Raw genomic sequence first — 23,900 nt, 5'->3', positions numbered from 1 at the left:
CAGAACATAATGTGCATATTTTGGGTGTCCGGGCCAGTGATATGTCCTCTCCTGCTTATAATTAATTATAGGTCAGTTCACATCTCTGCCTGCTGCTCTATGACATTCACCATAATCTAAGAACCTCCACCAACTACAAACAGCCCAGCACAGCACAGCCTTCATGCCTTGAGCCCGACAAAACAAAAATACTCATCCTGTCTATTGGTTCAAAACAACTGCCATACACAGCAACAATGGAATGAAACAATGGGCAGAGCAATAACTGGCAGGCTTTGCTATCTCAGCCTTGGGTGGGGGGTTGTTGAGCGCTGATCGGGTTGATGACAAGTCTGTGAGGAAATGAGGGAGATGAGGCAGATTGAGGGCAGCAGGGAGCATCTAATCCAACTCCCACCTCACTGCCTAATACCTACACCACAGTAGATTAAGGAAACAGTGCTGGAGTCGACTGTCATTTGGTATGCCACTGCACAAGAAAATCGAGTCGCCCTGCTGACGCAGGTAACGACTGATGTACTAGATAACATGACTGAGAGAAAATTTCCTAATCAAGGTGAGAGAACAGATTCGTTAAGCCGGATCACAAAGCTTATGTAACAAAGCAGAATATCTCCTCCACGCCAAGTGTCCATTTTGTAATCTTTTCTGAACAGGGACGTGTAAAAGGCAGGATTTGAAATGGCATGACCTATTTTATGCAAAATCATATTTATTTCTGACCAGTGGCCATAAAATTTTAACACTGTGGCAAGGCAAATAGAAGTGTATGACCCAAATATGCAACTGTTTCCACAGGACTTTTTTTCCCCAACAGAAAACTTCTTTTTCCCATCAGGCAGCGGTTCAGTATCATAGCTTCCAGTTGTATAGCTCGTCTTATGTGCTGAAGATAAGCTGGTTCGTTAGTGCTGTTTGTACCAGTACAAGTAGCATGAACATGAAAGCCTGGGCAAGGTTAAAAAAGTAAATAAAATCATTTCCACATAATTTTGGTGAAATAGACTTATGGTTTCTTAAAGTAGAGGCGTCGAATTATGTTACAGGCAGGAAAGTAATTCTCTAATTTGGCCACAGTGGCATCCAACAGGTCTTCCTGGACTACCTCGTATACAGTATATGGTCTTGATCTCTTGCTCTGAAAATTCACCAAACATACTGTAGGATGCTATATACTTACAGGAAGTGACTTTATGTGTGAGTAAAAAAAAACACAACTCATTTGTAAAGTGGAATTGGTATTTCTTAGACGGCTGTGGCATTGCTGGGATTTCAGTCTTGTGATTTCTTCATGATCATGCCGACTCCATCACTTGGGAGCCTCAGCAAATGTATTTTAATAAATCTGTTGATAAATATAAGGTATTGGTTTTCATAGCATCGTTTTTTATTGATATTCACAGTGTGTAGCATCTTTAAATGGATATCAGTATCGCTGACGAATTTTTTTCTCACATCGGTCAGCCCTAATACAGTCACAGTGACACAATCACTAGCTTTCAACTTTCTCTCATTCTTTTCACAGACTATCAATTTCTAGACACCCTCTTCCCTCCCCTCTCCATCGCTCTCTGCCGTCTTGTCTCTCTTCAAAGATGCACAGAGTCACCATGGATAATGAATATTAATCAGGCCTGAGGCAAAAAGGAACCAGATTCAGAACAGAGACGAGTAGATCAGCAGACTGGCCTCGCACTGTCGTGTCTCTGCCTCACAGCCTTCATTAGCACAGGGGAAAGAGACAACACGTCATACGTACACATACTAATACACCACACATATGGTACACCTGCTAGGGCTAGGTTGTTAGCTGCTGTCAACAGGAGCGTGTTTTATTGTGTGGACTGATACACACACACACACGTTAACTATTCCCTTAGGACATCACATGCCACACACCGCAGTGCTCAATCACACAGTCTCTTCCTCTTCACAGACACGCACTCACATACGCCATCGGTCATATATCACTGGCACACTCTCACAGGCACTCATGGTAACAATTTCTATAATGAGCTACGAATACACTCATTACATTTTATAAAGTGATTATAAATGCATAATACACATATAAATTTTTCAAATTTTGAAAATGCATTATACTTTATAGCAGTGCGTTTTGTGCATTGTGCAAGTAGTTTACATAACACACTGCCAATGCCAAAGAAACTATCATCAAATTATGTTCAATTATTGGTTCAGTCTTAGGCCCACTGCTTTTCACGTTATACATGCTCCCTTTAGGTAACATAATCCATAAACATAATATTAGCTTCCATTGTTATGCTGATGACACACAGTTATACGTCTCAGCTAGGCCAGATGAGAATAGCCAGTTAAAGAAAGTTGAGGCATGTGCGATAGACATAAGAGACTGGATGCTAAGCAACTTTCTCCTGCTAAACCCAGAAAAAACAGAGGTTCTGGTACTGGGACCACAAGCCGCTAGAAGTAAGTTTAGAGATCACACTGTTACTTTAGATGGTCTCTCTGTTTCAAGTAGTCTAACAGTAAAAGATCTCGGTGTGATTATAGACTCTAATCTCTCATTTGAGGCGCATGTAGATAATGTAAGCAGGTTAGCATTTTTCCACCTCAGAAATATTGCTAAGATTAGAAATATACTTTCGCTAAGTGATGCTGAAAAACTAGTCCATGCATTTATCACGTCCAGATTAGATTACTGTAATGCTTTACTATCTGGATGCTCATCTAGATGCATAAATAAGCTTCAGATAGTTCAGAACGCAGCAGCGAGGGTCCTGACTAGGACTAGGAAGTATGAGCATATCACGCCAGTCTTATCTACATTACACTGGCTCCCAGTAAGATTCCGCATCGATTTTAAAATATTACTCCTAACCTATAAAGCATTAAACGGTCTCGCTCCGCAGTATTTAAGCGATATGTTAGTACCTTACGTTCCGCCGCGCCTACTTCGCTCTAAGGATGCAGGCTGTCTATCAGTACCACGCGTTGCCAAAACCACGGCAGGGGGCAGAGCTTTCTCTTACCAAGCCCCAAAATTATGGAATAGTCTCCCAGTTAATGTACGTGAAGCAGACACGGTCTCAGTGTTTAAGTCGAGGTTGAAGACTTATTTATTTAACCTAGCATTTAGCGACTAGTGTTTTTATCAAAGGAGTAGATCTGGGGGACTCGTGGATGTTGAGTTTTATCTCCACACGGTGACTGTGAGTGTACCTAACCACTTTCCTTCTCCTTCTGCCGAGCTACACTCCTGAGCTGCCGGTGATCCAGACCTCCCCCCCTTCACTCTGGACCTGTCCACCGGCAATGCTTCATACTGCCACGAAAACGCTTCAGCTGTTTTCCATGGACTACACCAACACACATTGTGCTCACACACACGCACACTACAGTGTAAACCCATATGAGGATGGGTTCTCTGTTGAGCCTGGTTCCTCTCAAGGTTTCTTCCTATCACCATCTCAGGGAGTTTTTCCTTGCCACCGTCGCCCTGCTTGCTCATCAGAGACGGCACACACACACACTTCACTTTACTTTTGTTTGTGTAAAGCTGCTTTGAGACAATGACCTTTGTAAAAAGCGCTATACAAATAAAAATGAATTGAATTGAATTGAAAATTACAGACTTTTAGAAAATGTTGTATATCTTTTGAACCAGAAACAGCATACCTCTTTTTAATGTATTGTAGAATGTCTTAATAAATATTAATGATGGTTTACCAGGTTCCTACTCAAATTCGGGTAGTTTTGAAATAAGGATGTGGACGGAAAGATTAAGTCAGTTAAGATGCAAACACTGAGAAAAAGATAAAAAATTGAGACCTGGCAACCCTGCACACGAGTGAAAGCTTGGCCAGAGTGCTAATAGCTAATTAACCATGTTTAGTTTTCTTGCATTATAATGCACAGCTATTGTCTGGTTATATGCAGCTAAGAGTCTGAACAGATCACACAAACACTGTCATTAGATTTATAGGTTTCAATTACTGTCCTTTAAAATGCTGAATGTTTTAATCAACTGAAAATGGAAACCTAAGGCATATATTCAGGCAATGCTCATATTTGCTGTGTTGAAAATATATCATACCAAGACATGATACATTATTGTTACACCTCTAGTAAATATTCTATATTACTGATACATCATTATTCATATTATAATGTTAAACTTTAAAACTTTAAAAAGTGAAAGCTAAAATTAAAGTTATTAATAAGCATAATGCAAAGAAAACTAGCTTCTTTTCTACTAACATTATAATGTGTTACCAAGACTACATATAATGTATTGTGTTTCAATTCAATTCATAATGCATAAAAAAACATTGCTATAAAGTGTAATTTTCATAAATAATTTTACCACTGTGTATAATGAATGTTATGAACATGTTCACGGTTCATTTCATAGTTTATATTAACTCATTCTGCTATCATCCAATTTAAAAGCCATCCAGTGACCAGAAGCTCATCTCTTTTCCAATCTCTTCCTCACCAGTCCCATTCTTCCAAGCCTTACATTACCACACTTACTATACATGTGCTTTCACACTAGACTGGGTATCCCACAATACCCGCTGCCCCCCTACGTGGGTGAGTAGGTACTGGGGGCATTCCAGAGACCCCATGAGTCTTGTCACCTCTGTTCCGCTGCAACGGAGCCGTGCTGCCCGTGCAACTGTGATGCCAGGCGCACACCGTGCTGCATTTGCATTTAAAAAGGTGACATTTGTGGCTAGAGAGAGGGGAAAAGAGGCGGGTGTGAGGTGCTTGACGTCCTCATGTTCTACACAGTGACAGCACAAGACAATGAGAAGCAAGGGAAAGCAGCATGATGCTTCTTTGTCCTTCCTTATGTGAGTGAACCAAATCAATTAAAGTCACTCATTATTCTGGGCTCCCCGCTAGGACCCAACTGATATGCAAATTATGTCACCGATACATATGCTGATTCTAAGGAGCTAATAAATTACGATAACCCGCTAAATCGACTGATATAATTTATAAATATATGGCTAAAAATAAACAGACAGCAGTAGTTTTAGTTAAACATTGCTAATATATTATAAGTGCCAATTTCCCAAACTCAAATAACCAGCAATATGAATTCAAGAGCATAGATTCCCAGATCAATCGTGAGCTCAGGTTACTGTCTGTGTGGAGTTTCTCATGTTCCCTAGGTTCTCCAGTTTCCTCCCACTTCCCAAGTACATGCCAGTAGGTTATGAAGCCAGTCTGGATACTCTAAATTGCGCCTAGGTGTGAATAGGTATGTGAATGTCTGGGTGTGTGCTATGTCCTGCAATGAATTTGCACAAAGCATTCCCAGGACAGGCTCCAGAACCACCATGACCTTGGCCAGGATGATACAATTTAAAGCACTTCATTTGGGGACTCTCAAACTGTGCAACTAAGACTTGGGGACTCTCAAACTGTGCAACTAAGACTTCACCCTACTCAGATGTTAGATCTTCAAACACCAATCATACTCCAGCCATCTAACAGAGAAAATGTGCACCTGGGTATATTACAGTGTGATTGTTGTTCAAAGTACCATCACATTTATGAATGATTTTTTCCTATGTAATATTTAAACAGACACCATCAACACTTTAGCAAGATCTGCACAAATGTCCTTAAGTCCTTGGAGTTCACGTTATGTCATATGTCTCCATTGTATCTCACTGCATAAATCAACTTTAGTTTCTTTCTGATTTATATCATTGTTTTAAACGTTTTGCTCTTTAATTTTGGATCTATTTTAAAAAAAAAATTAATCTTTGGTAACTGCATTATCCTGGTCAGGGTGGTGGTGCATCCAGATCCTATCCCAGAAACACTGGGTGTGAGGTGAGAATACAACCTGGATGGGAAGCCAGTCCATCACAGGGCGTCATGCACACACATCCTATCCTGACACAGACACACACACACACACACACACACACACATTCATTCACACCTATCATAGCCAATCCAGCAAACAGCATGTTTTTGGGAGCTTGGAGGAAACTGGAGAACCCGGAGGAACCCTACAAGGACTTTTGTACACTCAACACAGACAGTAATCTGAGCTCAGGAACGGGGACCTTGGAGCTGTGAGATGACAAAGCCACCCTCTGCACCATTGCCACCACAACTAACAACAAAGCACAAAAATCAGTATTGAAGCCATTTCACTCTGGCTATGAACAAAAATACAATTTACAAACAGAAATTGATACTAAAGCAAATTCTAAACAAACACACAATACTCTAGGGCAACTTACACTCAAAAAAAGTCATTCATAGAGTGGTTAGAGCTTCTTTTTAAAAATTAAAGCAGTTCATTTTTGTTTTTCCGGAATAAAATTACTACATTACTTTCATCAACCATTAAAAAACATCCGTTTTGGTGTTCAAATGATTTAATTATTTCAGACTGACAGTTTACGTTTATGTCTTGTAGTAGTAGTAGTAGTAGTAGTAGTAGTAGCAGTAGTATGCCTGATGCCTGTTGAATTTTCATCTTTAAATCATGCAAAAAGTCCACATGTCCAGTCACCTTGACTTATGATAATGGATATTTCAATTTGACCCTGATGACTGAAAACCTTCAAAATAACTTGAACCACAAGTTCAGCAGTGTTACATTCAGAAACACGTTTGTGCTGTTCATTTCAGTAATCTAGGTCTACAGAAGCCCTCCATCACCGTTCCAGGGGGCGTTTAGTCTCCCGGTGGAAAGAAAGGAAGGAAGGCTCAGAAACACCACTGATGAGCTCGTTAACTCTGTGAGGGGTCCTGCATGGCCAGGGTGAGCTCAGCAAGTGCAGTGTGTAAGATGAAGAAACAAGCAGGGTGTACGCCTTGGGTAGTCTCATTTATCATGATTACATAAAACTTCAGGATCTCGAGATTTGGATATTTTTATTAATACCACACAATAATACTAGTGGTGTTTGGGTTGAGTTTAGCTCTGTGTGAGTCGGCAATGAACAATAAAGTGCTAGACATGACAATAGGTTCAAACACAAGACGTTGGAAATACCAAAACAGTTACAAGACATGCATACGTTAAACACCATATATCCAGTAAACACTAACACACCAGATGTAGCCCATCTGGACACATGTGAACACCTGGTTTGGTCAGCTGTGGTCCTATGGTGGTCCCTTTTGAATGATGGATGGGGTTGAGCAGGGCTGACAAATTGTACATAGCAACAGATTGGCTACAGTTAGTTGTTCTAGACCTACAATGTGACCTATATTTTAGATTTTGCCTGATAGAAATGCAGCTGGGTGTATACATAATTTCACAAAAATACTCATTTAGAAATACAGAACAGTGCAGAAAGTAGATTAAGCAAACTGCAGCATATTTGGACCATGTGCTCCCCCGGGCAGTGGGAACATCGCAGCATGGGGCCCATTTATATGGGCCTTGCTTTAATCACATCACACAGAGCCAGTGCTCGCTGCACTAATTAGACTGTATTGAATTCAATATCAACAAGTTTCAGATCATTTGAGGTGCTGGAAGCAATCCATAATCTACAAGAAAGCTCAATTTGATAAAGCATTTTTCACATCATGTTATAGCACTTGCTGTATGTGAGATCTGTTATAGAAAACAATGTAAATGCAGTGAAAAGCTGGTTGATTATTTTCCTATAACAGAGTTTTATTCCTCTTTTACCAGAGAATTTTCCCATAATAAAAAATTGTGATTTATTAAAGAACAACACATTGTACACTGTATTCGTTTAAAGTTACATTTGATGTTGTGGAATGTGCATGAAACAAGTTAGTTCATATCATCATTTAGTTTATAGCTATAAACATTTGTTCACTCACCAGCCACTTTTTCTCTCTGTTTAAGTTAAAAACATAAGAAAATGCAGTGTTTTGCAGTTTTTCGCACAACCTTCCATCTTCTAGGCTTTCCAGTGTAGGAAAACTTACAGCTGTACCTTTCACTGTTACAAAGCGCTGACACTGCTAAATAAACATTTTCCTCAATTTTTTCACCATATCAACAATTACAGTTGTTTTTTTAAATCCATTTATGTGGAGAGTACACCATACTAGTCCCTGTGAATGATCTGTTACTTCAGAAATGATAACACATTAGGACGAGTACATTAATACACACCTGTGAATTGCCTTGCAGCCGGAGCTACTGTCAGCACTCCTGCTGTAGAAAATTAATCAATACCTTCTGACCGATCAGATTAGAAAATTTAACAGCATTGGGGCATAAAATATAATAAAACAATGCCACTTACTGTATATACTGATATAAGAAAAAATATCTGTGCAATAAACTAGCATATAGCCGTCTTTCTGTGTGTCTGTCAGCAGCAAATAATGAAATATTACTAGGAATCAGAGCTTGAGTATGGAGACACTGGAAGGTACACTGGGATGACAGGAAATGGGATATAACGCTCTCTCTATTATAATAATAAACTTCCAAATCTATTATAATAATAAACCACCAAATCTTCATCACATATAATTGGCAGAGTGACATCAGAGTTTAGAAAATGATCCCTAAAGTGTCTCTTTTTGACAGGTAGCAGTTTCTGTAGTTGATCATAAGTCAGCCATAATGAAAAACACTGCTTGCATACTGGAAGAGTAAAGCAAACGTACACTACAGCAGTTCACTGAATTTATTCAGGAAGCAAACTAAACCATGGGCTGAGACACAGGTTGCTTCCTACAATGCGTCTACATAAAAGTACAGAATTGTACCGAAGCAGGGCAGTATGATGATATAATGCAGATAATGCTTTTCTGAAAGTACTACAGGTATCTTCCATACATTTTAACACTATCTATCTATTTCATAACAGTTTCATTTTTCTTATTACATAAGTAAAGAATAAAACATGACTGGATGCAACAATGGGGTAAATAATCAATAATGAGGTGGTGCGATGCTGCTACTAAGCGCTGACACTACAGACTCTTTCCAAAAATGTTAAATAAACATCTCCTCACAGAAAACGTCACCATATCCACAATCACACACGTTTTTTAAAAAATCTGTTTATGTGCCGCGTTTCCCGTACAAGTCCCTTTATAAACTGTTATTATAGAAACAGCAACATATATATAGGAGTGCATTAATATGAACCTGTGATTTGCCTTATAGCCGGCACTACTGTCAGAGCTGCTGTTATAGAAATTAATCAACCCATTCTAACTAATCGGATTTGAGAATTCAACACCACTATAGTGTCTTTTATTATAGCAGATGTTAAAAGAAAAATATATTTGAAACTATGGTTTCTATTTATTTGCTGGCACTTTGTAAGCACACCAAAATATTGTGCTACAAAACGTGTTCAATGAAAAATTCTTAACTATCCTGATGTTACTGCTATCGATAATTCTATCACATCCCATTTTATAACTCAGACAGCACAAACTGCTTCTAGAAAATACATTTTCCAGATTCTCTGATTGTGAATCCAAAAAACAACTGCAAACGATAGCCAGGTCTGCCTCAGGAAAACCAAACACACATCATGTGTTCCCACAACCAATCAGCCCAAAATTAAACACTAAAACGAGGCAACAGAGGTTCCACTGCAAGGTTGACTAATAACTAACCACGAAATAAGGGTTTTTAAACAAACCATTGGATGACTCACTATGAGGCTCTATTACCCAATAATAAGAAACCCATCATTTTATATGTCTCCTGTGGAAGACAATTATCCTTAATCAGGTTACTGCGCCCTCAATTTCACTCACCACGTTCCCAAGGCCACTTCCATCTGAAGAGCTAATAATGGACTGAGCTTCGGCAGGGGTCTCATTTTACACGCAATAAATAATGCAGCAAATTTAGAGGAGTCATTCCTTTGTTCCTAAATTCACACATTTTTATTGCTCACTTCAGGAGTACAAATGTGTGGATGGGGAAAGATGATGACAAAACCAAAGAAACAGCCACAAACTGAGAGAGAGAGAGAGAGAGAGAGAGAGAGAGAGAGATGGCACTACTCATCCTCTGAGTAGATGGATTATGGTGAGTAACACACCTGTCTGTGTGAAATCTTAACAGCATCATCCTAAACCCCAGACCTGGAAAGTCACCGCTCTGAGTTTCCTCCTCTAACACAGGATTATACTTTTTCAATCAAAACAGTTTCATTTTTTTTCTTTAATCCCACTCCCACCCACTCTCGTAGACACTGTGACTGCAGTTATTTCACTTTTCACATAATTCTAAACAAAGAGTAGAGCGTTTTCTTTAAATACATACTACATAACATGCAGCAATATATACAATATATCTTGTCAGGTCAAACGAATGGGGTTTTGAATACACTAAAACATAAAAAGAATTTGTTTCCAGTAGGATTTAATTTTGCTTGCGCTGATCTAGGGAAATTTATTTAGGGCTTGTTTTCATAAGGGACTACCCTCAGAAAAAGGGACCAAAATTATGCCGTTTGTAAATCTGTCATTCCCCTTGGCCATGAGCTGTGGATTAATATTGTTATGTTAATTCAAGCCATATTTGAGATTCATGCACCATGTTGCTGTGGATGCCTGGACTCCTTCATGTCCAATCAGTATATTTCGGATACATGTAAAGAACATGCGGATCTGCAGAGTCAGTGGTTATGTAGAAATCAGAGTTACCAGATTGGTTTAAGTCAATCATGAATCCTCTGAAACCTTTTTATTTGACTACGAAACATCTGGAACTATATGTAAACTAAAGATCCTTTCACAATCAGGCAACCTTGTTAGAAATGGGGTTTTACATGGGCTCCTTAGAGGCGCAACAAAAAAGTGTTTGCTCTGTTGTTGGGAGATTGTGAAACCAATCATGGGTGTCTGTGAGCTTATGTATGTAGAAGAGGGCAGTTGGAGCATTCCTCTGAGCAGCATGAGCAGAAGTATGAGAAGATGCTGTGGCTGGCTTTACGTGTCTTGAAGAAGATGCACGTGCTAGCCCTCACCCTCCCTGGTTAGTAGCCGTCATGTGATGGAGAGAGCTAGCTAGTGAGTGGGAATTCGCAAATGAACAAATTGTGAAAAAAAATGGGGTAAGAAAGAAAGAAAGAAAGAAAGAAAGAAATGCTTTATGTTGGTAATCCAGTGGAGTATTTAATGCTGCTATGAATTATAGTTTCAACCTTCAGAAAGGGCAAAGTGAGCACTGCAAACTATGATCTGTGGACTTTTTGTAAAATGAAAAAAAAAAAACCCAGATATGATAGCCAGTGTTATACAGTTAAAGATGTTCAGAGTACATTAGAATATTTATTAACACCATGTTGCATTAATTAGGCTATTACACCAGCCGGTGTGTTATCAAACTAACTGCTTCATATAGGTTTTCTCTAGTTTTGCAACCTCCCATCCCAGACCACCGTTTGAATTCCACTTGACTTGATTAAACTGCAGATTTAACTTTCACAAATTTGTGAACCTCAGATGTCTAAGCCAATAGACAAAAATAGGGTGATGCTGAAAGAAAGAAAAAAAAAAAAGCTGGAGGAATTTGCAATATCTTTGCACTGTCATTTACATTTCTGACCACCTGATCCAGCCCACATGAAAGCAAAAATGTCCCATGCCCACATCTTTATGCTTCCTGGTTGCTGATACACTCCACTAGTCTACACACTGAATCAGGTGGCTGAGACTGTAACAAAACTCCACACTGAATCCAATAGCCACAATTTAACCAAGGCCAAAAAATATCATCATGCTTCATATCCTTTATCCGTTTAGCCTTTATTGACTTTTTGCTCTGTTGGGAGAATTGTGCAGGGCTTACCTTCATTAAGACAGATTCACTGAGTTTCTCTCGGTTGACGATCTTTATGGCGACTTTCTGACACGTTACACAGTGTATTCCCAGCTTCACCAGGCCTGAAGAAAAAGAAGGGAGGCAAAAGTTAAGGACTAATCAGTGAAGCATTATATATATATAAAAACAATAACACATAGCATACACTTTCATAGGATTTACATTTCATAAACCAACCACACTCAACACATATCATTCAATCTCGTTTACAACAGCACGGTACACCTTCTGCTGCTGTTGATGATCCCAGGAAAAAAAGATCCGTACTTCCCAAAAACAGCTTATGCCCAAGTCTCACACTCGCTTCAGTGGATAATCCCACCTGCACACTGTGGACTGCAGCTGTAATCATAATGAGCCATATTCAGTTGAGTCGTGTGTGTGTGTTGAGATGTTTTGCTGTGATTAATGTGAATATTACAACTAGGACTATTCATGCAGCAGTATATTGGCAATACACTAGACGCCTATTAGATGTTCATTTCAATTCTCGTCATCTTCTCATTCGTATATCGTCATATTAATCTGTTTTTATTTTTAACTTTTAATTGTCTCTTTCTTTTTATGTCACACTGTATTACATTTCATAGCAAAGGAAAAAAGGCTATTTCCTTTTTCAATCACATTTCTATCCGTGATTTTTTTCAGATTTAAAGGCAAGTGCTTGTGATTAAAGGCAGTGGTCTAGACAACTGTCTCAGGAACATCTACTCAAGAAAGAATTAGCAACCATGGAGGCATGCAGGCAATTTGCATAATCTGAAAGGTGAGCCCAGAAAATTGACTTACACATGTGCATAACTCGACTCTGAATATGAGTAACTTGCTCCGTGTAAATATTAACGTAATCTTTGGACTCCAGCCACCTCTGAATAACTCTGAATACAGACCAAAGACAGTCCTTTGCTCATCCCAGGACTCTTATTCACAAAATAATTTTACTGAATATCCTTTCAATACACTCAGTACTGTTTACTCAGTACTAACTTTATAGTATACAGTTGTAGAAGAGCAATGATTTATCTGATGATTTACCTACTATCTGATGTCACCCAGAAGAGGACATGTGCCCTTTAGAATTGGGTTTGTTCTCAAGGTTTGTTCCTCATGGCACGAGTTTTCTTCACCACTACCAACTCTGGCATGCTATTAGGGATCAAATTCTACATCTGGATTTCTGTAAAACTCCTTTGTGACAGTGTCTATTGTTAAATGCTGCTCTCAAAGGCAACCTGTCTCCATGCTGCAGTGTTTAAAGTGGTGAAATACTGGCCTCAAACAACTCTAACAGCTCCCCCAACCACACACACACAGTATACATCCAAGGACTTTTTCAGACAAAAATCTTTATCCTGAAAGCCTCGCACTCTCTCTGCAACTGTTGAGCAAGCGTTTTCGGCAGAGGTGAAAGCTGCTGCAAAGATTTTTCTGCCTGCTTCGTCTGGGCCCTAAGCGCTTAAATCAGCGTGTACAGAGAGAGAGTTCAACGCCTGTGCTACACCAGATAATGAATATTTCATATCTTTATAATTACCTCAGACATGCGCATGTATTGCAGGAAACACAAAAAAGGCAGCCTAGAGAAAAAAGTGCCACGATTCACAGCAATAGAGGATGAAGAGACATAGAGTACATGGGGATAATGAAGTGTAGAGACTACACCCCACCATGCACAATATCACTCTGTGCAAACACACTCAGACGCTCACATATTTCTGTTTGGCTTCCTTATGAGGAGTGAAGGGAAAATGTGTTTGATAAAGAGGAAAAGTGTGAGAGAAGCAAGCCTCAGATTATTAAACATAGTAATAGCTTCATAAGATTGTGTTTGGGGTTGGCTGGTGAAGTCATTAGGGTTTATACGATGTTCAGAGGTCATGCCGTAAGAGCAAAAACACTGATAAACATTTGTCTCAACAGACCATGAAGTAAGGTGGCTGATGATCTCTTTCCTATTCAAAAATACACAAACTGCACATATGGGGGAGTTCTACCAAACTGTACGATTCTATCAAAATTCATGCTGTGCTTCTGATGTTAATATATTGATTGTATTGTATTACTGGGTGGAATTCTCAGAAATACATGAGCTGTATTACAATTGCATTAGAATCACATCGTATTTACATTATTGTATTAGTATTACAATTCTACAAGCTCACCATAACACTGAGCCCATTGTGTGTGGCTAATATAATTGGTTAACACAATTCCAAATGAGTAGGCAAGCCTAGATTTGCCCAACCACAATTCATCGTTCGGATATTCCAAAGGTTTTTCACATCAAATTAGCAACCACTGAAAAGTAGTGAAGCATCACATATTTGTTACTTTTCCCCCCAGTAATCCAACCAATCTCCACTACCCAATTTCAGCAGGAGTTGGGAATAATTGGAGCACAAGAGGCAGGATTTGTTGGGATACTGGTGGGAGAAGAGATACACGGCAGCACAGCTCCTTGCAACTCTTCTCCGAGTTTACCGATAGATTGCTAGTCCATGTTTTGGGTTTACTGCTAGCTAAGTGCTCATTTATATATTTGCACATCTGTGAAAAAGTTCAGTTAAGTGTCTGCTGACATACTCGCACATAATGTGTCACATTTCCTTATAACAGAGAGGATGGACAGAAGGCACAATGTACTGGGTGCCATAAACTGTCCAACTGATCCATTTTGATTTTGTTATTTCTGGTTTGGGATGGTATGGCGGTGCAGCAGGTAGTGTTGCCACTTCACAGCTCCAGATCTGACCTCCTGACCTCTGGTTACTGTCTGTGTGGAGTTTTGTGCGTTCTCCCCATGTCCATTTCCTCCCACCTCCCAAAAACATGCTTGTAGGTGGATTAGCGACTCTAAATTGCCTCTAAGTGTGTAAGCGTGAGTGAGTGAGAATGTGTGTGTGTGTGTGTGTGTGTGTGTGTATGTGTGTGTGCGTGTGCCTTGCGATGGACTGGCGTCCTATTCAGGGAGTATTCCCGTCTCATGCTCAGTGTTCCCAGGAGACACTTCAGATCCCCCACTACACTGACCAGGATAAAGCTCTTACTGAAGATGAATAAATGAATGAATAATTCTGGTTTCTTTGTCAAACTTCTCTGCTCCAATGTTGGATTTGCACACAGCATCATGGATTTGTAAAACGCATGGATAAGGTTTTGGAGGTGTGTGCGTCATTTCCTCTATGCTTAACCATAAACCCCTCTGAGTCTTGACATAAGCGCGTTTCCGTTTTTCTTTGAACATGGATGTCCAGGACAAATATGTACTTCAACAATGGGGTGTTCCTCAGCCACTCAGTCAGTCAGTGAGTGAAAACATTTGTTGGTCTGCCAATAGCTAACCAATAACAATCCCAGCAAGAAGCATTATCAAAATGTTGGCATATGTCCTGCCAAAAACAATTGTTCGTGTGAAACCATCATTGTCTTTTCTATGGGAAATATGACTTTGTGAACTAGTCTATAGGACAAACCCACACACTCTCTAACACCCATACACACCCATGTACACAGACACACACATCTTGCCTACTCACTCAGACACTACCCTGCTCTGTTTGAGGAAGTAAAGAGGATCAGAGCAGCATGGAGGATTCGGACTGATCTGCCTGAGTGTGTCCTTCTCCTGCTGAGACAGACTGGGCTAAAGGAGCTGCTCAGCACTGCGTGAGACAATTCCAAGGCTAAGAACCTTAGGGCACTGAGGGATTTGAAGCGTGGTAAGACCGGCTGCTGACATCACCACCTTCACTTCCACTCCACCCTGCTGCTGTGTCCTTGAGCAAAACTCTTAACCTGGAGTGACTCAAGCACTGTGCTTCAACTGAAGGACCATCAAACATACGTATTAATTAGTGGAATGATGGTGTACTGGAATTACTATCAGCTTCAGGCACTTCACATTTAAATTTTGTTTTGTGTGTGTGTGTGTGTGTGTGTGTCATTGTAGTTTGTCTATCTTGTTATTGAGAAGGCAAACATTGGAGAAGCGTAAGCTCAGATCTCTGTGCGTCTTCCCTCTTCTCTGACCCTGAGAGTGAATAGCCAGAAGAGAAGAAATTCACAAACACAGATTGAAAATTTTGAATAAAAATGACTTGGCTGCTTAACTCTAATGCTCACAAGCATGGCATGACTGTGGAAAATACACACGGTAAACAAGAGACACAGATAATGAATGTTAAAGTATCAAGAACCAAAAATGATCAAAGTGCAACAACACATACAGCACAAATACACCTTCATAAGAACATCTGAAATATCTGCACTGCTCGATTGTTATGCTATACATTTGATACCCGTGAAGTTTGTGTGGCAGCCTGGGAAAACCCTTCACACGGTGAAATTTCTACATGTTCTACTATATACACTTCTGAAAACTTAAGACTTTATTGAACTGAAATATCTTTTTATTTTGCATGTATCTTTATCACAAGTTCTCGCATTTTAATGTCTGTTTACACCCAAAAGTGAAAAGACAGACGATTGCATATAAAGATTGCGTTCTGACTGCGGCGCAGGAGCATCATGGACAATTTTGACAGCCAGCATGCGATTACAGATTGAATTTCTTAGGATTATGTCCATTTGCCTACAGCACATATCTATCCAGCAACTTGATCAAAGCAAGACATTCACTGTGTGAGGAAATCACACTTAAGTACAAATGGTTTAGACGTCTAAGGCAGACTGACTTTTTTACCACCATGTTTTTTTTTAAACTGGCTCCTTACCTAATATGATCTTTACAGGAGAGCAATGTAAGGTTAATAAAGTAAATTTAAAAAATTTCATTTTGTTTTGCATAAAAATTTTTTTGGCTGTATGCCAGAATTTAGCCAGCGCCAAGGATTAGCTGGAGCCAAGCCATGTAAGAGAGAGGCAAAACAGAAGAGAAATTAAACATTAAAAAGTGAGAACGAAGAAGAAGAAGAAGAAGTGAATATGTCAAATGTTTTTAAAACTCAATCACCCATAAAAAAAAAAAAAATATTAAAATGGCACCATATTGGGAATGTCTACAGCCTAAAATTTAAGACCAGGGAAATTTGAATTTATGACCTTTTATTAGCTACAGTCAGCTCCAGAATTATTGGCACCCTTGGCAAAGATGGTTAGAAAAACGGTTATGAAAAATGTCCTTGTGACAGGTAACCTTTGAGAGAAATGTAATTTTTAATAGAATCAAATAAAATTAAAACTCTTACCACAAATATTTCATTTAACAAAACCATGTGTCACAATTATTGGCAACCCTGCATTTAATGCATTGCATAGACTCCCTTATACAGCTGACTGTAATAAAGTCATTTATACGTTCCAAAGTCATTTCAGACAAATGAAGCTTTTTTTTAAAGTCACTCCAGATGCCCTGATGAACAAGAAAGAAAACAAAACTTGAAGAAAAGAGGCACACCAGCAGGCTCAGTCTCTTCCCCCATCGAGTTCTAATAAGCTAGATAAACTGAGGGCTTCCTCCCTCTCCAGACTTCACTATATCCCTCCACAGCAGGGATGCCAAACAGACTTCGGCTGCCTAATCCTTCACTTTCACTCTCCTCCCTAATCGATAGCATCAAAAGCTCTCCAGTCCACAGCAATATATTCATAATGAGAAAGCCCTGCTTCCTCCAGGCTGCGGAGTTTATTTAGAGGTGACCCCTGTCTGCATGGGTCTCCAGGCTTTAGACTTCAAACCTTCCGATGATTAATGACTATATGGCCAGGGTAATCCTTACAAGACTATGTTCTTTTAGTGGGGATGTGGATGGAGGGTCTGTAAGAACGGGATGTTTGACCTAAAACTGTGTATCAGTTTAACTACAGTGTGTGGAACAAGAGCCTAAAAAAAACACGCTAACCGTTGTTCTGAAATGCCAGTGTGGATTTAGTAGTGAGGTACAGAATGGGGACACAGTGATTAAGAAAGTGGTGAGAGAGAGAGAGAGAGAGAGAGAACAGACATTCTGAAACCAATTCATGCTGATTTCAGTTTCCAAGAAGCAAGAGCACAAAAATACTTTAAAACACCGGACATACGTTTTGAAAATACTCCCTTGATAAACTAACTATTGGCCTACTGTGACAGTTTTATTAGAAAAGCTTACACACTGACCTGGTTAGATTAAAAAAATATTGAGAATATAAACCATTATGTGTAGCAGGATTTCCTTTTTGGGTTTTCCTTCATTTCTCTGTTCTTTTTGTTTGCCTTTTTTACCTAGTAGAGCTTTTCCTGCTTCACAGATAAAATCTGAAGCTTCTCAGGCATCACCTGAAAGCTGTCCAGCAAATGTGGGGAGTTTCAGCTCTGTGATAGAGTGCAAGATAGACGAGATCAACAAATCCATGAGAGGGTGGATCATCAATCTATAACACACACACACACATACACACACACACACACACACACACACACACACACACTTCCTAGCACTGTGAGGAAACAGATCCAGATCATCCAGGAACTTCGAGTCTTCAGTCTTTAGGAAGAAGAGACTCATGCAATCGATTTGACTTTTTCCCTCTTTTTTCATGTGTTTTATATGTATGTAATGTGTGTGTGTGTGTGTGTGTATATATATGTATGTACATATGTATGTATGTATGTATGTATGTATGTATGTATTTGGTTCATCAAAAAGGAATTATGCACAGCATGTTCAAAAAATCACAAAATTACATCTTTACTTATTAATATTCGTTCAGTCATAATCAGTAACTGCTTTATCCTGGTCAGGGTTGTGGTGAATCTGGAGCCTATCCTGAGTACATAGGGCATGAGGTGGGAATACACTCTGGAAAGGACACCAGTCAGTCACAGGGCACCATATACACAATAGCGGTACTGCAATGCCATTATCTGTATCTGTTTAGTGCTCCAGATGCTCAAATCTCTATCTGTATTTGGATTTAAATCGGAAGTGGGCAAAGTCTCGAATGGAAGGTACCACCTTGCCCCTGGAAACACTGGGGGAAGAAAATGGCTGCAGGAAAAAGAAGTGATTTTTCATTCACAAATGATAACAAACAGTAATTTGCAAATAACAACATAGCTTTATGCAACACCTGAACTTGTACAGTTCCTCAACCTCAGCTACATCACTCACAGTGCACAATCATTTTCAACCAGCTTTCTGACAAGCCTATCTAATGTAACTGGGAAACTACAGATTAAACTACAAAAAACAGATTACAGTTGATAATAATAGCCACCTCATAATATTTTATTAGATTTACTTTTGTTTTTGCATTTGTTACATTCCAGAAAGATCAGAAAAATTCTCTGGAATTTTTCATTAAGTTTTTCTTTTAATAATGATGGAGAACTGGGGATCCTGGAGCTGGGAGGCAATGATGCTACCCACTGAGCCACTGTGCCATCCTATTTTTATGCCTCTGCCACTAGGTGGTGAAGGCATTATGCTTTTGGGTTGTCCATGTGTCTGTCTGTCTGCGATTCTCATTAGCGCAATACCACAAGAACAAGTGGTTGAAGGTCTGAGGATTTTGAAGGTTTGTAGAATTTACATGGAATCATTGTTGTAACCAGCAGATGAACTGATTAGATTTTGAAATCATTCCAAACAGGGTCAAAGTCACAGCAAGGTCAAATGCCTGAAACTGGTTTCTTAAAGAGCTTTTTTTTCCTGTTTTTACTTGAAGGGTATTTGAAGCATAAAAATTAGCAATAAATAAATAAATAAATAAATAAATAACAGGCGATTAGACTTGTCGGCAGTGGAGGCATCCCCATTGATGCCCTAGGTGTCGAATTTTTTCTCTCTCTTTTTTTTTTTAAAGCTTACATATCCCTATTTTAACTGATTCACATTATAGTGCATTTTACATTGTTCCAAGAAAAATCAAAAACAGATATTGTTAACTGAAATCAATTCATTCCCAGTACCTGAGATGCATATCTCAGTTTCTGGGATGTTCTTGATGCTTTGGCTGGCATGATCTTTTTTTTTTTTCACACGTGTGTGTGTGTGTGCGCGTGTGTGCGTGTGTGTGCAGCTGGCTACACTGGCTGTGTGAGAATTAGCACTGTGTTTAGTTACAAATAAGATCAATAACTGCTTTGATGTTATTCTCATTAGTTCCATGCAACCTGCTAATCCATGTGACTTTACTGATGTACAGGTGACACTCTGGTGTTACACATCAACAAAACACAGAAGCTTGGCAGGATTAAAAAAAAAAAAAAAAAAGTTTTCACTAAAAGCCATAATGTTCAATATTTGATTTGTATAAGGACAAACTGCTCAAAATGTTTAATTTTAGAATCTGATATTATCTCTCAAATCCATGATTTGAGAGATTCATCAAATCTTAGATGGGAGTAGAAAGGAGGGGTGAGGAAAACACAGATCATATCCAGCTGTTCTGCCAAACCTTGAGAGCATGACATAAAATTATTTCAGTCCTCACTCCATTTTTAAGGCAATACTTCAGTAAGTCAGCACCTTCCCCCCACCCTCCACTTTTTTTTGTCTGGATCAACTCCCCAATTCACCTTCTGGTACAGATACAGTGAGAACTTTCTCTCTTTTTCATCACAAATTTTCTCATCCATATTTACACAGTAATGTCTCCCCAGATGACGCATGGTTATGCAATGCTGAAGCGCAGAGGATGTGATAAACTCCTAAACTTTAATCATGGAGTTGAAAAATTTTTCCCTGAAACCCAAAAAAGCAGCAGCTCTCTCAGCAGGCAGGAATCCAGGGTGGTGCGCTACAGAAGAGCTGCTAGCAGGCATCTTCAAAAGCTCAAGCTGCTCTTTGAGTTAGGGCTGTTGGGGGTGAGGGCTGCGCTGTTTGTGACGCACACAGACGCCTCGGAGATACAGCAGCAAGTCGAGACGAGAGCGTTCACACAACTTAGTCATGACGCAACCACGTAAAACTGGTACAGTGACTAACCATGTTCTTATACTGGATCATGAACTTGAAAAATAATTCCAAACTTATCATACATCTATATAGTAGATAATGGGATTTTCTTAAAAGACGAGCGCACACTACGTGGGGTTTAGCACAATTTCCACGTCACTGACTAAGTTTGAGGATCGGCAATGAATCGTGTAGTTTGAGCCCCTCTTCGAATAGTAGCAAGAATGGCAATAAGCCACAGCCACTGAGAATCAATTTGCGTGGGAGTTTGAGTTCAAAATGTAAGCACAATAATACTGCAACGGACGATTGTTAGGAGCAGCAAAAATAAAAACAAACTTGACATGATTCCTGGTGATCCATAGTATAAAAATAGCTTTGTTTTTTGCACTGTACCTCCAGTTCTCTTTGCAGAACAGACAACCCACACTGCCCGTGTCTCCCCGACCAATCCTTTCTTTACATTTCGTCTTATTTCTCTTTCCATACAAAATAAAGCAGAAATAATCACCACAGCCACAGATCTCGCATTTATTTTTGTGAGAAAGAGGGATTTGGGGATCAGATGTGCTATGATGATCTCTCCAGGTGAAAAGTTGTGTAGTGTGTGAGCCTAATTTATGATTGCTCATATAGTGCTCGTGTATTTTAAGTCATGTAGTGTTGAGCAGTTCAGTGATTCTGAGATTTTGAAAGTAATGTAGTGTGCATTCAGCTAAACTTGTTTTTATCCAAATGGTGAATATTTAAAGAAAAGCAGAATGGAAGTGGTCTTGTCCGATTCATCCTGATGCTCTACTTTTGTTTTCTGCTGCTACGGACATCTTACATGGATTTGCTCGACATCTGCACTTTCCAAAAACAGTTTACGGCCAAGGCTCACCCTTGCTTCAGTGACTCCCCTGGATACTTTAGACTTACATGTAAAAACTGCTGCTGTAATCTTAATGACTATGATGGTCATACCAAATATCACTTTTTTGACTATATTATACACAGTTGTAGAAGAGTAGTGATTTCTTATGGCTTTCGAATTTGGGATCTAACTCTACGCCTGGATTTCTGTTGCTGCTTTGGAACAATGTGTCTTGTTAAAAGTGCTATACAAATAAAACTGAATTGAACTGAATTGACTTGAAATGTCATGTACAAACGCATTCACATGCAGATGAAGGCTACACAAGGGCAGACTTAGAAAATAATGAATAAAAATGATGAAAATATCATCTATCTTCCTCATAATTATGAATTTATCAGGTTTCAGGAGAATTTCTACAGGCATGCTCAGGATGTCACTTCGAATAATAAGAAACATGGTTGATCTCAGGATGCTCATCAGTCACTTGAAATGATGAATTGGAGTTCATTTTTGTGTAACAAGGCCATAGCGATTAGGCCGCATTAGTGATGAGAGAGGAAGTGATAGCACAGGCATGTCATGTCCTCAGTGACTCAATTATGCTGTCGCCACGGTTACACAACTGCGCCAACCGATGCCAGGGAGCCACCAGGGCCGTCTGCCCTAATCTGTACCGAGGCAAACATCTGCTGCCTGCTTCCACCAGGAACACATCCCATACACACACACACACACATATATATACACATGCCTGCACACTGGCACAGATTGACATACGCTCTGGCTGCCTTCATCAGGAACTCCCAACACAGACTCCTACCCTTTACAGAAGTGTCAAAGGTTAAAGCAACTGCCTGAATATGACTTCATAATCCAGTGCCTGAGGAGGTCTGGAGTGTTTTATGGGATTGCTCTTTAACCCTTCATTTGCCTCCAGAGAGCCATGGAGGAAATAGAGACAGTTACTTCCTAGCTAGGCAGCATTTTAGGACTGGCTGAGTTTTGATGGAAGGCAGAAGTACCTCATATTGGTTAAATTAGAAGGCTGTCTTTCTATGTATGCACAATCCTAAAAGTATGTTCACCGGATCAGAATTCTATGAAGGTTACAAAGAACATTGTGGAATAATCTGTCACTCGGGTGGCTAAGTAGCATTGCTGCCTTGGGTTACTGTCTGTGTGGCGCTTCACAAGTTCTCCCCCTGTCCATGTCTTCTCCAGCTTCCTTCCACCTGCCAGAAGGGGGACTGCCTACACTAAAATGCCACTGGTGCTCCATGATGGATCAGCAACCTATTAAGGATGTATTCTCGCCTCGCACCCAGTGGAACCGGGACAGACTCTGGATCAAATACAACCCGGTCCACGTTAAATCTGTTACTGAAGATGAATGAATGAACATTTAAAGAATAGTCTTTGGTCTTTGAAGATGATCTGAATTCACTCCTATATAATGCAACATGACATCGCAGTTTATTTAACTAGCTTATGTGGCTAAATTATAGCTAGCTTTAGTTAGCCAGATGTTATCCAGCAATTGATGATATATGATATGTGACTCCGAGTGATGTCCAAAATGTGATACTTTTTCAGTTAAAAGCATGGAACACACACATATGCTAGTGTTTGGAAAAGGAAGAAGGAATAGAATGATTTGGAATCATCCACACTTTCATTCTGCTCCCCTCTCCCTCTACACCACTGTAGCTTCCTCTCCCACCATCTTCTTACAATTCCTGCAGGGTGTTTTACCCAAGCAGTAGACGGAGACGGAGTCTATCCTTAAGAGACACCCTAGGGAGAGAGCCCGGCTGGCAGTAGGTGGCACAGTTTTTCACATGCTAGTGGAAGACTAGTCACCAGTAAACATTTGCCTGTCTGTGCATGTACCCAACGCTGTCAGGAGTCTCGCATTGACATTCAAATGTATGCACACACTACCTCAAAATTTGATTAACTCTACTGGGGGAAAGTGAATATAAGCCTCCTGGCTGGTTGCGAGCTATAGCAGCCACACAGAATGTCCACGCTGCACAAGAGCAGAAACGCTGCTGGAGGAATTGGAGAGAAGCTCACAAACTTTCTATTGTTTCCTTTGACAAATTTCCAAAATCTCCACTCACGTCCCTTTTCTAGTGTATACCACAGGCCCTAAAACAGGGACTAATCTGATCATCTGAATTAATCTGATGAACCCAGTGTAGTCTAGATGTCAGGCGGATTTCCATCAGTCCATCTATGCAATACCTACAGTGGGACAGGAACAGCGGGTTGGGACTTGTCATAAAAATGTCCTCCAACACGACACAACTTTGAGCATCTCAGGCTTGTA

At 39.8% G+C, this 23,900-nt stretch overlaps 1 protein-coding gene across 3 annotated transcripts in view; it reads right to left on the bottom strand.

Annotated features, from left to right (window-relative positions):
• brsk2a (BR serine/threonine kinase 2a) overlaps positions 1 to 23,900 on the bottom strand; it is a 189,498-nt gene that overhangs the window by 75,331 nt on the left and 90,267 nt on the right. For all 3 annotated transcript variants that reach the window (XM_026920029.3, XM_026920030.3, XM_053236793.1), the window contains exon 2: positions 11,780 to 11,874. In XM_026920029.3, coding sequence (XP_026775830.1) covers positions 11,780 to 11,874 — 95 coding nt within the window. The remainder of the gene's footprint in view (positions 1 to 11,779; positions 11,875 to 23,900) is intronic.

Source organism: Pangasianodon hypophthalmus, chromosome 9 (assembly GCF_027358585.1).
Source record: "Pangasianodon hypophthalmus isolate fPanHyp1 chromosome 9, fPanHyp1.pri, whole genome shotgun sequence".
Lineage (NCBI taxonomy): Eukaryota > Metazoa > Chordata > Actinopteri > Siluriformes > Pangasiidae > Pangasianodon > Pangasianodon hypophthalmus.
Note: the sequence above shows the minus strand (reverse complement) of the source record. Positions and strands in the feature narration are given on the sequence as shown.